The 14,198-nt window shown below is 47.9% G+C and overlaps 2 protein-coding genes across 2 annotated transcripts; both read left to right on the top strand.

Annotated features, from left to right (window-relative positions):
* The first annotated feature begins 8,640 nt into the window (after positions 1-8,640).
* Positions 8,641-11,616, top strand: LOC135806111 (uncharacterized). The gene has a single exon (XM_065320261.1). It carries the CDS (start codon positions 8,641-8,643, stop codon positions 11,614-11,616), a length of 2,976 nt encoding a protein of 991 aa, XP_065176333.1.
* LOC135806100 (uncharacterized protein K02A2.6-like) lies at positions 11,616-12,842 on the top strand. The gene has a single exon (XM_065320249.1). The coding sequence runs from the start codon at positions 11,616-11,618 to the stop codon at positions 12,840-12,842; it is 1,227 nt and encodes a 408-aa protein (XP_065176321.1).
* Positions 12,843-14,198: the final 1,356 nt, after the last annotated feature.

Here is a 14,198-nt window from a genome sequence, read left to right as displayed (position 1 = left end):
AAAATAACAACAGTTACTGTTGAACGTGGATGCTAGGGTCGCGGTTTTATGCTAGCGGAACTGCCAAACCAGTGTGTGACCTTCTGCAGGGCGCGTGACTAACTGAGTCTGACTAAAATAAAAATACATCACACGTGAGCTAGCTGCAAGCTGCATGCCATACTGACTGTAGAGTAGTTTACTGAGTCTGTAGCTGTATGATGCAGATCTACCAAGTAATCAGTTAGTACCAGTACCGGTACCTAACCCACCGTGGGTGCAGGACCACTGGCACTGGGGCACTGGACCAGTATAGTAAACCTGGTAAACAGTGGTAAACAATAGTCCTGTAGTATACTAGTAGTAGTAGTACATTGGCTTCAGAGATTAGTGTAAGTCGGACTCGTACTCAGCACAAACACCCAGATTTTACAAATACTTCAAAATACTAGGAATTAGGTCTACTCGTGTGTCCGGAAAAAGTCGCGCTATGACCTGTCTCCATGTTTTACTTGATATCATGGGACTAAGCGTCATTTGTACGAGTGTAGAGTCTATAATTATGATTGTATTTCTTCAACAGCACCGCGTGTCAATGACAGCTTGGATGGCATGTCGCTGTCAAGTGTCATTGGTAGTCTGTCAAGGAGTCTTGCTCATGACACAGGTGAGGTCATGTCCAAAGGCCATTACTCGTATTGCCTACGTGCAGACTGAGTCACAAAACGTTTACCATCAGGCAGTGCCAGCGGGTCTATTTAGTAGTATTTACCCAAGTAATCCGGCATTAACCATTGTACAAGTACAGACGCTGATATTACATAGCCAGGTACCGTACATACATGTACCTGGTAGTACATGATAATTATAACCTCACACTGGTTAAAAAAACCAGTACTAGATAAACCTTGTTATAGTTCACGCAAATTTTAGATTGACAGCATGAAACAAGGTGGAGGACACTGTGTTCGGAAACAGTGACCTTACTACAACCTTCCGCGGTTGGCAGAGCCCCGGTCCTTGCGGACCATTTGAACCATATGGGTATCGCACCCGGTTCTGACCCTCATTATGCTAGGGGGTTAGGAGACTACTCCTGATGTCGTCTTGTTTTCTTCGCTCCTTTCTTAACCTGTATAAAGTCTTCTTTTTCTTTTTCTTTTTTCTTCCAACTTCTCCATGTTCACCCCAGGATTAACTCCACGTGATACGAGTTGACACCGGAGGTAAGACGTAACTCAAGCTCGTTTCTTCTTTAGATTTGTGAGGGTATGCACGTACATGTAACTAACAAAACTGCATGATCCAATTGAGGCACTTGTAGTTATTTAGGTTTGCAGATGAAATTCAAGTTTTTTTGACAGTTCAAGTTTACGTGACAACATCAACAACATACGAGTTATTTCCAAGCGGTACTGATGAAGGTAACCAACGTGTAGCAAAATTGAAGCAGTTGCTCAGGTTTGTAGATGAAATTCAAGTTTTCTTGACCAGTACTAGTTTGCGTGGCAGCATCAACAGCAGGCAGGTTAACGAGTGGAGGTAACCAACGTGTAGCCGGGGTGTTCCGACGTGGTGAAGGCCTACCCATGGCCACGTCGGGACATCACCAACCCCGTCTACAAAAAGCACCTTCTCGCGACAGTGTCATGGTGATGACAAAAAAACTGTTGACAGTTGACGAGCTGAGAGAAGGACGCCATGGGCAGAAGTTGGAAGAAAAAAGAAAAAGAAAAAGAAGTCTTTATACAGGTTAAAGAAAAGAGCGAAGAAAACAAGACGACATCAGGAGTAGTCTCCTAACCCCCTAGCATAATGAGGGTCAGAACCGGGTGCGATACCCATATGGTTCAAATGGTCCGCAGGGACCTGGGCTCTGCCAACCGCGGAAGGTTGTAGTAAGGTCACTGTTTCCGAACACAGTGTCCTCCACCTTGTATCATGCTGTCAATCTAACAATTATGTTAGTACATGTATATCTCCCCAAAGGCTCCATGCATGGCTCCCAGGTCCCGATAGTGAGTGGCACACATGCTTGCCAAATCACAGTGCACTGCCCCCCCCCCCCCAACGCCATGGAACAGCGCAATAACACTTGATGCCATCATACCATACATGTACATGTCTGTGAATGTTTGTCTGCATATCGTCACGCCGCCTTCAGTACTGAATAGAACTTCAGTTTCTAGTAGTTCAGTGAGGTGAGGCAAAACAACTGTTGATTGTTGTGCAAATCGCTCTGTTGCTCTCCATACCAAGTGAACCCTGGTGCATGTTTTACAGCTGGCTAATCAGACGACTAGAAGTGTATATGCATATCCGATTGAAAGGTATCAAAGATATTCATCAGTTTGAATCGGAGGGTGTTCAGAATGGGAAAGTTCTAATAATTTAGAGTTGCAACAGGAAAGTGTGAAGAAAAATATGACGGCCACCACCCAGAGTACTCGAACCAGTGAACCCCGCTGAGCTATCACCAGCGATGTTCTACCACTAGTAAAAGCTTTGGTGTGGTGGCCATCCAAGCAGTGGCCATCCAAGCAGTGGCCATTCAGCATACCATTATACCTGTACATTATATAACCCAGTACTAGTTCAAAACTACTAGTTTTAGATAAACCTTGTTATAGTTCACACATGTACTTACACCATTTTCAATCGCGCACCGTTCACACCTCCTCCTCCTAGCGTCCTCATCACTCACTTGGCAATTGTAACGGTAACCAGTGCAGTCTTGTCCGCTAGAATAGTATAAAGGTTCGTGGTAACAGCTATGGATATGGGAAGCATGGGGTTATTAGTCCTAACTGTGCAATGCATCGCACCAATCTTGTCATGGGGTAGATCTAGAAGGTTCTTTCCCACTGTATGCAGCTCTTCCGGGGTTACGTATACGACTAGTTTGCAGTAGCATGTATTCTGATGCGGGGATTTTCCTTCTGCATGTCCTTGCCTGGTGGGCAGCTCCTGGATACAGTTGAGCCTTGCTTGGCATTTGTAGCGACTTCCACATGGGTCTCTTCGCGTGGAAGAGTAGCCCATTCTTTTGGCGTTTCTTTAACGAGATTTATTTAGCTGCAAGCATTTCCTATTTGTATACATGGAGGAGAAGAATGTAACAAGGATGATTATAGGAAATGCTTACAGCTAAAATAGTCCTCCTTGAAGCTGTATTAAAGTTGCTGTCTCCGAAACGCTTGTTCACTTCGTTTTGTTTGTTTGTTTTTGGATTTAGTTTAGTTCGCTGCCTCAACAGCACAACGTACAATTTAACAAGAATGTCGAACAGGAAACAAAAGAAATGAGGGTCACCAGTAGCCCTTTCCCAAAGGTGTTCCCCTTTTTTCGCCCTTTTTGGCCTTTTTTTGAAAAGCCAGTTTCTTTCGCCCTTTTATATTGCGTTTTTTGGTGAATATCGCCCTTTTTGAGCTTTTTAGCTGAAAAAGTGCTAAAATCTGTTTGCTCATGCATGCGGTCACAGTTACCGAGTGCTCGATCTGGATTGGCCTTGGCACGCCGCATTTTCGGGGGGGGGCAACAAGTTAGTGAAGCTTGTACCCGGTTTACAGAATGCTGTAAAAAGTGGATTTTTTTAAACTTTACTTCCTGTTTTGCCTTTCGTGGACCCATAAATGGAAGAGTGCGTATTCATTTCTCAGCTTGGGTTTATATCTGAACATGTATCATGGCTATCCTTCACTGAAAAAAGAGCACTTTTTGCCTGTTTTCACTGAAAAAGGAGCACTTTTCAGCATATTTTGAGGGACGCGAAAAGCACTAAGTGCGAATTAGAAGTGCACCTTTGGGAAAGGGCTAGTCACCAGAAAGGGAGTGAGGAAGAAAAAAGTGAGTATTTCGTCCAAGCCCACTTACTTCAAGAAACATGGCTTATACGTTATAATAGAAACTAGCTGGCAAATCATGGCAAAGCATATACTCTAATAACAATATTTGCCATATTTCCAGCTGTGAAGTCTACCCATGTGTCTTTGTCCAAGTCACACCATTTTTAAATCGCACATCGTTCACACCTCCTCCTGGCTTCCTCATCAATCACCAGGCGGTAACCAGTGCAGCCTTGTCCGCTATAAAGGTTCGTGGTAACAGCTATGGATATGGGATGCATGGGGTTATTAGTCCTAACTGTGCAATGCATCGCACCAATCTTGTCATGGGGTAGATCTAGAAGGTTCTTTCCCACTGTATGCAGCTCTTCCGGGGTTACGTATACGACTAGTTTGCAGTAGCATGTATTCTGATGCGGGGATTTTCCTTCTGCATGTCCTTGCCTGGTGGGCAGCTCCTGGATACAGTTGAGCCTTGCTTGGCATTTGTAGCGACTTGCACATGGGTCTCTTCGCGTGGAAGAGTAGCCCATTCTTTTGGCGTTTCTTTAACGAGATTTATTTAGCTGTAAGCATTTCCTATTTGTATACATGGCGGAGAAGAATGTAACAAGGATGATTATAGGAAATGCTTACAGCTAAAATAGTCCTCCTTGTAGCTGTATTAAAGCTGCTGTCTCCGAAACGCTTGTTCACTTCGTTTTGTTTGTTTGTTTTTGGATTTAGTTTAGTTCGCTGCCTCAACAGCACAATGTATAATTTCACAAGAAGGTCGAACAGGAAACAAAAGAAATGAGGGTCACCAGTAGCCCTTTCCCAAAGGTGTTCGCCCTTTTTTCGCCCTTTTTGGACCTTTTTTTGAAAAGCCCGTTTTTCGCCCTTTTATATTGCATTTTTTGGTGAATATCGCCCTTTTTGAGCTTTTTAGCTGAAAAAGTGCTAAAATCTGTTTGCTCATGCATGCGGTCACAGTTACCGAGAGCTCGATCTGGATTGGCCTTGGCACGCCGCATTTTCGGGGGAGGGGGGCAACAAGTTGGTGAAGCTTGTACCCGGTGTACAGAATGCTGTAAAAAGTGGATTTTTTTTACTTTACTTCCTGTTTTGCCTTTCGTGGACCCATAAATGGAAGAGTGCGTATTCATTTCTCAGCTTGGGTTTATATCTGAACATGTACATGTATCATGGCTATCCTTCACTGAAAAAAGAGCACTTTTTGCCTGTTTTCACTGAAAAAGGAGCACTTTTCAGCATATTTTGAGGGACGCGAAAAGCACTAAGTGCGAATTAGAAGTGCACCTTTGGGAAAGGGCTAGTCACCAGAAAGGGAGTGAGGAAGAAAAAAGTGGAGTATTTCGTCTAAGCCCACTTACTTCAAGAAACATGGCTTATACGTTATAATAGAAACTAGCTGGCAAATCATGGCAAAACATATTATTATTATTAAATTTTGAATAGGGCAGTCCCACAGGCCTAGGGCCTATACTCTAATAACAATATTTGCCATATTTCCAGCTGTGAAGTCTACCCATGTGTCTTTGTCCAAGTCACACCATTTTTAAATCGCACACCGTTCACACCTCCTCCTGGCTTCCTCATCAATTACCAGACGGTAACCAGTGCAGCCTTGTCCGCTATAAAGGTTCGTGGTAACAGCTATGGATATGGGAAGCATGGGGTTATTAGTCCTAACTGTGCAATGCATCGCACCAATCTTGTCATGGGGTAGATCTAGAAGGTTCTTTCCCACTGTATGCAGCTCTTCCGGGGTTACGTATACGACTTGTTTGTAGTAGCATGTATTCTGATGCGGGGATTTTCCTTCTGCATGTCCTTGCCTGGTGGGCAGCTCCTGGATACAGTTGAGCCTTGCTTGGCATTTGTAGCGACTTCCACATGGGTCTCTTCGCGTGGAAGAGTAGCCCATTCTTTTGGCGTTTCTTTTACGAGATTTATTTAGCTGCAAGCATTTCCTATTTGTATACATGGAGGAGAAGAATGTAACAAGGATGATTATAGGAAATGCTTACAGCTAAAATAGTCCTCCTTGAAGCTGTATTAAAGCTGCTGTCTCCGAAACGCTTGTTCACTTCGTTTTGTTTGTTTGTTTTGGATTTAGTTTAGTTCGCTGCCTCAACAGCCCAATGTACAATTTCACAAGAATGTCGAACAGGAAACAAAAGAAATGAGGGTCACCAAAAAGGGAGTAAGGAAGAAAAAAGTGGAGTATTTCGACGAAGCCCACTTACTGCAAGAAACATGGCTTATAAGTTATAATAGAAACTAGCTGGCAAATCATGGCAAAGCATATACTCTAATAATGATACTTGCCATATTGCCAGCTGTGAAGTCTACCCATGTGTCTTTGTCCAAGTCACACCATTTTAAATCGCACACCGTTCACACCTCCTCCTCCTGGCGTCCTCATCAATCACCAGGCGGTAACCAGTGCAGCCTTGTCCGCTATAAAGCTTCGTGGTAGCAGCTATGGATATGGGAAGCATGGGGTTATTAGTCCTAACTGTGCAATGCATCGCACCAATCTTGTCATGGGGTAGATCTAGAAGGTTCTTTCCCACTGTATGCAGCTCTTCCGGGGTTACGTATACGACTAGTTTGCAGTAGCATGTATTCTGATGCGGGGATTTTCCTTCTGCATGTCCTTGCCTGGTGGGCAGCTCCTGGATACAGTTGAGCCTTGCTTGGCATTTGTAGCGACTTCCACATGGGTCTCTTCGCGTGGAAGAGTAGCCCATTCTTTTGGCGTTTCTTTTACGAGATTTATTTAGCTGCAAGCATTTCCTATTTGTATACATGGAGGAGAAGAATGTAACAAGGATGATTATAGGAAATGCTTACAGCTAAAATAGTCCTCCTTGTAGCTGTATTAAAGCTGCTGTCTCCGAAACGCTTGTTCACTTCGTTTTGTTTGTTTGTTTTTGGATTTCGTTTAGTTCGCTGCCTCAACAGCACAATGTACAATTTCACAAGAAGGTCGAACAAGAAACAAAAGAAATGAGGGTCACCAGTAGCCCTTTCCCAAAAGGTGTTCGCCCTTTTTCGCCCTTTTTGGCCCTTTTTTGAAAAGCCCGTTTCTTTCGCCCTTTTATATTGCGTTTTTTGGTGAATATCGCCCTTTTTGAGCTTTATAGCTGAAAAAGTGCTAAAATCTGTTTGCTCATGCATGCGGTCACAGTTACCGAGTACTGGATCTGGATTGGCCTTGGCACGCCGCATTTTCGGGGGAGGGGCAACAAGTTGAGGAAGCTTGTACCCGGTGTACAGAATGCTGTAAAAAGTGGATTTTTTTAAACTTTACTTCCTGTTTTGCCTTTCGTGGACCCATAAATGGAAGAGTGCGTATTCATTTCTCAGCTTGGGACGTTGGGTGTATATCTGAACATGTATCATGGCTATCCTTCACTGAAAAAAGAGCACTTTTTGCCTGTTTTCACTGAAAAAGGAGCACTTTTCAGCATATTTTGAGGGACGCGAAAAGCACTAAGTGCGAATTAGAAGTGCACCTTTGGGAAAGGGCTAGTCACCAGAAAGGGAGTGAGGAAGAAAACAGTGGAGTATTTCGTCCAAGCCCACTTACTTCAAGAAACATGGCTTATACGTTATAATAGAAACTAGCTGACAAATCATGGCAAAGCATAATACTCTAATAACAATACTTGCCATATTTCCAGCTGTGAAGTCTACCCATGTGTCTTTGTCCAAGTCACACCATATTTAAATCGCACACCGTTCACACCTCCTCCTCCTGGCTTCCTCATCAATCACCAGGCGGTAACCAGTGCAGCCTTGTCCGCAATAAAAGTTCGTGGTAACAGCTATGGATATGGGAAGCATGGGGTTATTAGTCCTAACTGTGCAATGCATCGCACCAATCTTGTCATGGGGTAGATCTAGAAGGTTCTTTCCCACTGTATGCAGCTCTTCCGGGGTTACGTATACGACTAGTTTGCAGTAGCATGTATTCTGATGCGGGGATTTTCCTTCTGCATGTCCTTGCCTGGTGGGCAGCTCCTGGATACAGTTGAGCCTTGCTTGGCATTTGTAGCGACTTCCACATGGGTCTCTTCGCGTGGAAGAGTAGCCCATTCTTTTGGCGTTTCTTTAACGAGATTTATTTAGCTGCAAGCATTTCCTATTTGTATACATGGCGGAGAAGAATGTAACAAGGATGATTATAGGAAATGCTTACAGCTAAAATAGTCCTCCTTGTAGCTGTATTAAAGCTGCTGTCTCCGAAACGCCTTGTAGCTGTATTAAAGCTGCTGTCTCCGAAACGCTTGTTCACTTCGTTTTGTTTTGGATTTAGTTTAGTTCGCTGCCTCAACAGTGTTATGAACTGCTATATTAGGTGCCTTATGACTCTTGTGTCACACTGTATGTTGCTATGCATGCTGTGTACACGCTCACCCATATGCGCGTGCGCGCGCCTCTGCTTTATGTGTACACCTCTCATGCTGTGCATGTGTCTAGCCACGTGCTTAGCTGCGCTGCATATACGTCATGTCGCCTTTCAGTTTTTCTTAGTTTTTGTCAGCTGTGTAGCTGCACTTTTTTCTCAGATTGCATGCTCGTCTCTCTGTACTTCAGTAGTTGAGTCGATCCTTTAGTTCAGTGTGCTTCAGTCTGGTTCTGATAACTTCTATGTCTCTTCCAATTCTCTTGTAAATAATTCATTCCCTAATCCGAAGTGTTGCGTTAGTGCTGGCTGGTCGAACGTGGGTTCCACTACAACTGGTGCCGAAACCCGGGACGTGTGTGTTGTATTGACGAGTGCAAACCCTGCCACGCCAGCGAGATGTCGCTCAAGTTTGACAACTTCCTCCAGCCGTTCTGTGGGAACGGGGACGATTTCGGACGTTTTTGGGATAAGTTTCTGGTGCTTGCAAACATACAAGGTTGGGACACGGACGACAAGAAAGTGAAGAATTTTCCGTTGTTCCTGACGGATGACGCGTTTCTTGTATTTTCACGGATGCCGGCAAGCGATCAGAAAGACAAAGATAAAGTCTTGGCGAAAATGGGACTGTCGTTCACTCTGACGAAGGCGCAGGCGTACGCCAGATTCACCTCACGGACGATGCGCGTGGATGAGTCCCCCGACGCCTACGTTGCCGATTTGCAGCGACTGAGTACTATGGCGGGGCACAAGGCTGATGACGACAAGGACCCGATGATCATAGAGCAGCTGATCAAGGGACTGCCGGTAGAGTTTGCCCGAGAGCTAAGACTTACGATGGCGGGCAAAGAGTTGAGTGTGACGGGTTGCCTGGACGTGGTACGGGCGTTGAAGGCTGCGACCTCGGACCACTTGACACGAGTGCGTGGCGATGTTGTTGTGGCAGCTGCCACCACGGATGAGCAGGCGTGTTTCAACTGTGGCGGAGTTGGCCACATGGCGCGGCAGTGCCCGAAAGCGAAGAAATCTGGTCGCAAGAGTGGTGCTGGTAAAGGAACGCGCGGCGAGCGTACTGGCCCTCGAACCTGTTACTTCTGTGACAAGCCAGGTCACATGAAGAGTGACTGTCCGGAGCGTAAAGCCTGGCAAGAGCGGAAATTGTCTGGAGCAGCAACGGCTGCAGACAGTGGCTCCCTGGCGAGGGGTGCGTGTTTGTGCACTGTAGCCGAGGCTACTAGAGCTTCACTGCCCAGAATCTATGTTGACGTGCGAGGCGTGGTAGGCAGCGAATGGGCACGTGCTAGAGCAGCAGTGGACACTTGTGCAAGTTACACAATGGTTACGGTCGAGTTCCTCAAACTTCACAGGATTCCGTTCACTGCTCAGCCACGTGTGTCTGTTGTATCCGTGGATAGCAGCAAGGTGAAGATCAGAGGAGCAGTTGATCTGGAACTGCAGCGCCAAGGGGATGGTGAACCGGTTAGTCTGCCAAGAGTGCGTGTGAATGCCTGCGTTGTCGACTCATTGACGGCTGTGGCAGCAGACCTCCTTCTCGGTGCTGACGTTATAGCTGGTGTTGGTGGCGTTCGACTCAGTTATGGCCAGGACGGCGAGGTCAATGGCGTGTGCTTTGGTCCTCAACCTAGAGATACCGGTGCAGCCGCTACTGCTGCAGCTGACGTTGAGAGCACACTCCGTCATGTGGACGTCACAGAGGACGATTGTGGTGTGACCCTGAAGGCCGAAGACGGAGAGCTCCGGTGGGACAACGACAAGCAGCATTGGACGTTGCACTGGCAGTGGCGTGATGGGCAAGCTCCTACATCTCCGATCGGCTCAGGGATCGGACAGTACGCGAGGCACAACCTGTCAGACAAGCAGGAGTCGCAGTTCTGTGACGAGATGGACGCCTGGGTCGAGAATGGCTACCTGATCGAGTACGACGAGGCTACGTACGGTCCTCCGGCGGCCATCATTCCGCTGCTCGCCAAGGACCAAGCCCACAAGGAGTCGACCCCAGTTCGTCCTTGTCTTGATTACCGTGGCTTGAATGCGGTGATTAAGTCGAACCCAGGCACTGATGCCCCAGCATGCGGTGAGAAGATCCGCAAGTGGCGACAGGTTGCAGACAGCCAGTTTGAACTTGTCGACATACGTAAGGCGTACTTGCAGGTACGAGTCGACCCATCCCTCTTGCGCTACCAAGTCGTGGTGTGGCGTGGGAAGCTGTACGCCATGTCACGGATGGGTTTTGGTCTATCGATTGCACCAAAATTCATGGCCATCATTGTTCGGTGGGTGACGCGACGATGGCCTGATGTGGACAACTACGTTGATGACGTCCTCACGCCAGCGGAGAAGCGCAAGGCCGTCGCTGCAGAGCTAGCACGGTATGGCTTGCCGACAAAGCCACCAGAGCATCTACCCGAGGCGCGAGTGCTTGGCCTGAAGCTATCGACGACTGCTGATGGTACCATCATGTGGGTTCGCCGCGATGGAGTCGACCTCAGCTTCCGCCAACCGCTGACGAAGCGTGGTGTATTCCAATGGACAGGTCGGCTCACAAGCCACTATCCAGTGTGCGCATGGCTTCGCCCAGCCTGCTCAATGTTGAAGCGGCTATCAAGTGCAGTGGACAGATGGGACACGCCGGTTCCACCTAGCGTTCTTCAGTGTGCTGACGAAGTTGCTGAGCAGCTGTCCGCTCAAGACCCCGTCCGTGGTGTGTGGCATGCATCAGCCGAGTCCGATGGAGATTGGGCTGTGTTCTGCGATGCCTCGGATCTGGCAGTCGGTGTGGTCCTCCAGCTGAACGGCCAAGTCATCGAAGACGGTACATGGCTGCGGGACACAGCCGATAAGAAGCACATCAATGTGGCGGAGCTAGATGCTGCGGTGCGTGGACTGTCGCTTGCAGCGCAATGGCACCTGCAGACGGTACGACTCGTCACCGACTCAAAGACAGTGTACGGCTGGCTGAAGCAGGTCCTCGACAATGTGCGCCGAGTGAAAGTTGGTGGGCTGCACAAGATACTGGTTGAGCGGCGACTGGAAGTGATTGCTGACCTCGTCCAAACGGTCGGCCTCAAGGTCCGAGTGGAGTGGGTGCCGACTGACCAGAACCCGGCCGATGAGCTCACCCGTGTCCCGAGGCGGTGGCCCAAGGGTACAGCCGAGCCGAGTGATGTTTGTTCTGTTTCTGTGGCAACGCACAAGCATGCTATCGGGCCTGTTACTCTCAGTGAGATAAAGGATGCGCAGCAAGCCGATACCGAGATATCACAGCTGCTGGATGAACTGAAGTCGGGAACCCCCTGTCGTCGAAGCTGTACAGACCGGTCCGTGATCAGCTGTTGGACCATGACGGTGTGCTGATGCGTTCAGTAAAGCTGCCACTCGACGGTGTCGTGCAAGTGCCAGTCATACCACCTGAGCTTGAAGACCAAGTACTGAAAGCATCTCACAAGACCTCTGGCCATGCCACCTGGACGACAATGCATGACTCACTGCGCAAGCGCTGCTATATGCCGCTGATGGCCGAGAAATGCCAGAGTGTTGTCCAAGCGTGTGTGCCTTGCTCTGCAGCTAACCCGGCACGGGGACCGACTGTTGAGCCAACGCGTCCAGACGTACCAGGACGACCTTGGGAGGTCATACAGATCGACACGTTGGAGCTTGGCCAGAGTGGAGCGCACCACTGCTGCCTGGTATGCGTCGACATGTTCACCAAGTGGGCGGAGGTACAGCCACTACGTCGACACGATGCAGCGAGCGTAGCAGCCGCACTGACCAAGATCTGCTGCCGGTGGGGCCCGCCGTCTGTCATACGCATGGACAACGGCACTGAGTTCCGGAACGCGGTCGTAGCAGCCCTCCTGGAACAGTTTGGTGTGGTGGTGAAAACGGGTGCAGTTCGACATCCTCAATCACAAGGAGGGGTTGAACGGCTCAACCGTACGATCATCGGTCTCCTGCGTAAGGCGCTCGAGGAAACCAGTGACTGGACGTCTGAGCTTGAGTTGGTTCTGTTCTACTACAATAGACGTCGCCATGCTACAACCGGAATATCGCCAAGGCTGGCCATCACGGGCTGGGAAGGGCGCGATCTAGTAATTGATCACGACCCGACAGCATACAGCGCCAGTGAATGGGTAGACCGACTCGCCGGGCGCGCTGCTCGAACTCGAGACCTTGTTGAGTCGCTACTGTCCTCGAATGACTCTGTGTCAGGCGGTCCAACAGAGTCACCATACCGTGTCGATGATCCGGTGATGCTACGTCGCCCAGAGCGGAGTCAGAAGCTCATGACGCCATATGAGAGTGGCTGGACGGTGCTGAAGATAGTCTCGCCATCGACCCTGGTGATCCAGCATGCTGACGGCAGAGAGAAGGTCGTGAACGTTGATATCGTGAAGCCTGGACACGCCCAGCAGGTAGATGGAACACTAGATGATAGTAACCATGATGCTGCCGAAGATCGCCCAGAGCCAGCTGCCTGTGATAATGTGGTGAGCATCGAGTTTGCGGCTGACATGCCGACTCAGCGCTACGATCTCCGAGGCCCTGGTAATCGACGACAGCCAGCTAGATACAGTGGATGATCAATGGCACCTAGGGGAGTGGTGTTATGAACTGCTATATTAGGTGCCTTATGACTCTTGTGTCACACTGTATGTTGCTATGCATGCTGTGTACACGCTCACCCATATGCGCGTGCGCGCGCCTCTGCTTTATGTGTACACCTCTCATGCTGTGCATGTGTCTAGCCACGTGCTTAGCTGCGCTGCATATACGTCATGTCGCCTTTCAGTTTTTCTTAGTTTTTGTCAGCTGTGTAGCTGCACTTTTTTCTCAGATTGCATGCTCGTCTCTCTGTACTTCAGTAGTTGAGTCGATCCTTTAGTTCAGTGTGCTTCAGTCTGGTTCTGATAACTTCTATGTCTCTTCCAATTCTCTTGTAAATAATTCATTCCCTAATCCGAAGTGTTGCGTTAGTGCTGGCTGGTCGAACGTGGGTTCCACTACAACAGCACAATGTACAATTTCACAAGAAGGTCGAACAGAAAACAAAAGAAATGAGGGTCACAAGAAAGGGAGTGAGGAAGAAAAAAAGTGGAGTATTTCGTCGAAGCCCACTTTATACTGCAAGAAACATGGCTTATAAGTTGTAATAGAAACTAGCTGGCAAATCATGGCAAAGCATATACTCTAATAATGATACTTGCCATATTGCCAGCTATGAAGTCTACCCATGTGTCTTTGTCCAAGTCACACCATTTTAAATCGCACACCGTTCACACCTCCTCCTCCTCCTGGCGTCCTCATCACTCACCAGGCGGTAACCAGTGCAGCCTTGTCCGCTATAAAGGTTCGTGGTAACAGCTATGGATATGGGAAGCATGGGGTTATTAGTCCTAACTGTGCAATGCATCGCACCAATCTTGTCATGGGGTAGATCTAGAAGGTTCTTTCCCACTGTATGCAGCTCTTCCGGGGTTACGTATACGACTAGTTTGCAGTAGCATGTATTCTGATGCGGGGATTTTCCTTCTGCATGTCCTTGCCTGGTGGGCAGCTCCTGGATACAGTTGAGCCTTGCTTGGCATTTGTAGCGACTTCCACATGGGTCTCTTCGCGTGGAAGAGTAGCCCATTCTTTTGGCGTTTCTTTTACGAGATTTATTTAGCTGCAAGCATTTCCTATTTGTATACATGGCGGAGAAGAATGTAACAAGGATGATTATAGGAAATGCTTACAGCTAAAATAGTCCTCCTTGTAGCTGTATTAAAGCTGCTGTCTCCGAAACGCTTGTTCACTTCGTTTTGTTTTGGATTTAGTTTAGTTCGCTGCCTCAACAGCACAATGTACAATTTCACAAGAAGGTCGAACAGAAAACAAAAGAAATGAGGGTCACAAGAAAGGGAGTGAGGAAGAAAAAAAGTGGAGTATTTCGTCGA

This window comes from Sycon ciliatum, chromosome 1 (genome assembly GCF_964019385.1).
Source record: "Sycon ciliatum chromosome 1, ocSycCili1.1, whole genome shotgun sequence".
Lineage (NCBI taxonomy): Eukaryota > Metazoa > Porifera > Calcarea > Leucosolenida > Sycettidae > Sycon > Sycon ciliatum.
The sequence above is the reverse complement of the archived record's forward strand: the minus strand, read 5'-3'. Positions and strand labels throughout refer to the sequence as shown.

Bases quoted from the DNA above. Each gene is read 5' to 3' on its own strand.
- LOC135806111 (XM_065320261.1), top strand. From the start codon at position 8,641: ATGTCGCTCAAGTTTGACAACTTCCTCCAGCCGTTCTGTGGGAACGGG.
- LOC135806100 (XM_065320249.1), top strand. From the start codon at position 11,616: ATGCGTTCAGTAAAGCTGCCACTCGACGGTGTCGTGCAAGTGCCAGTC.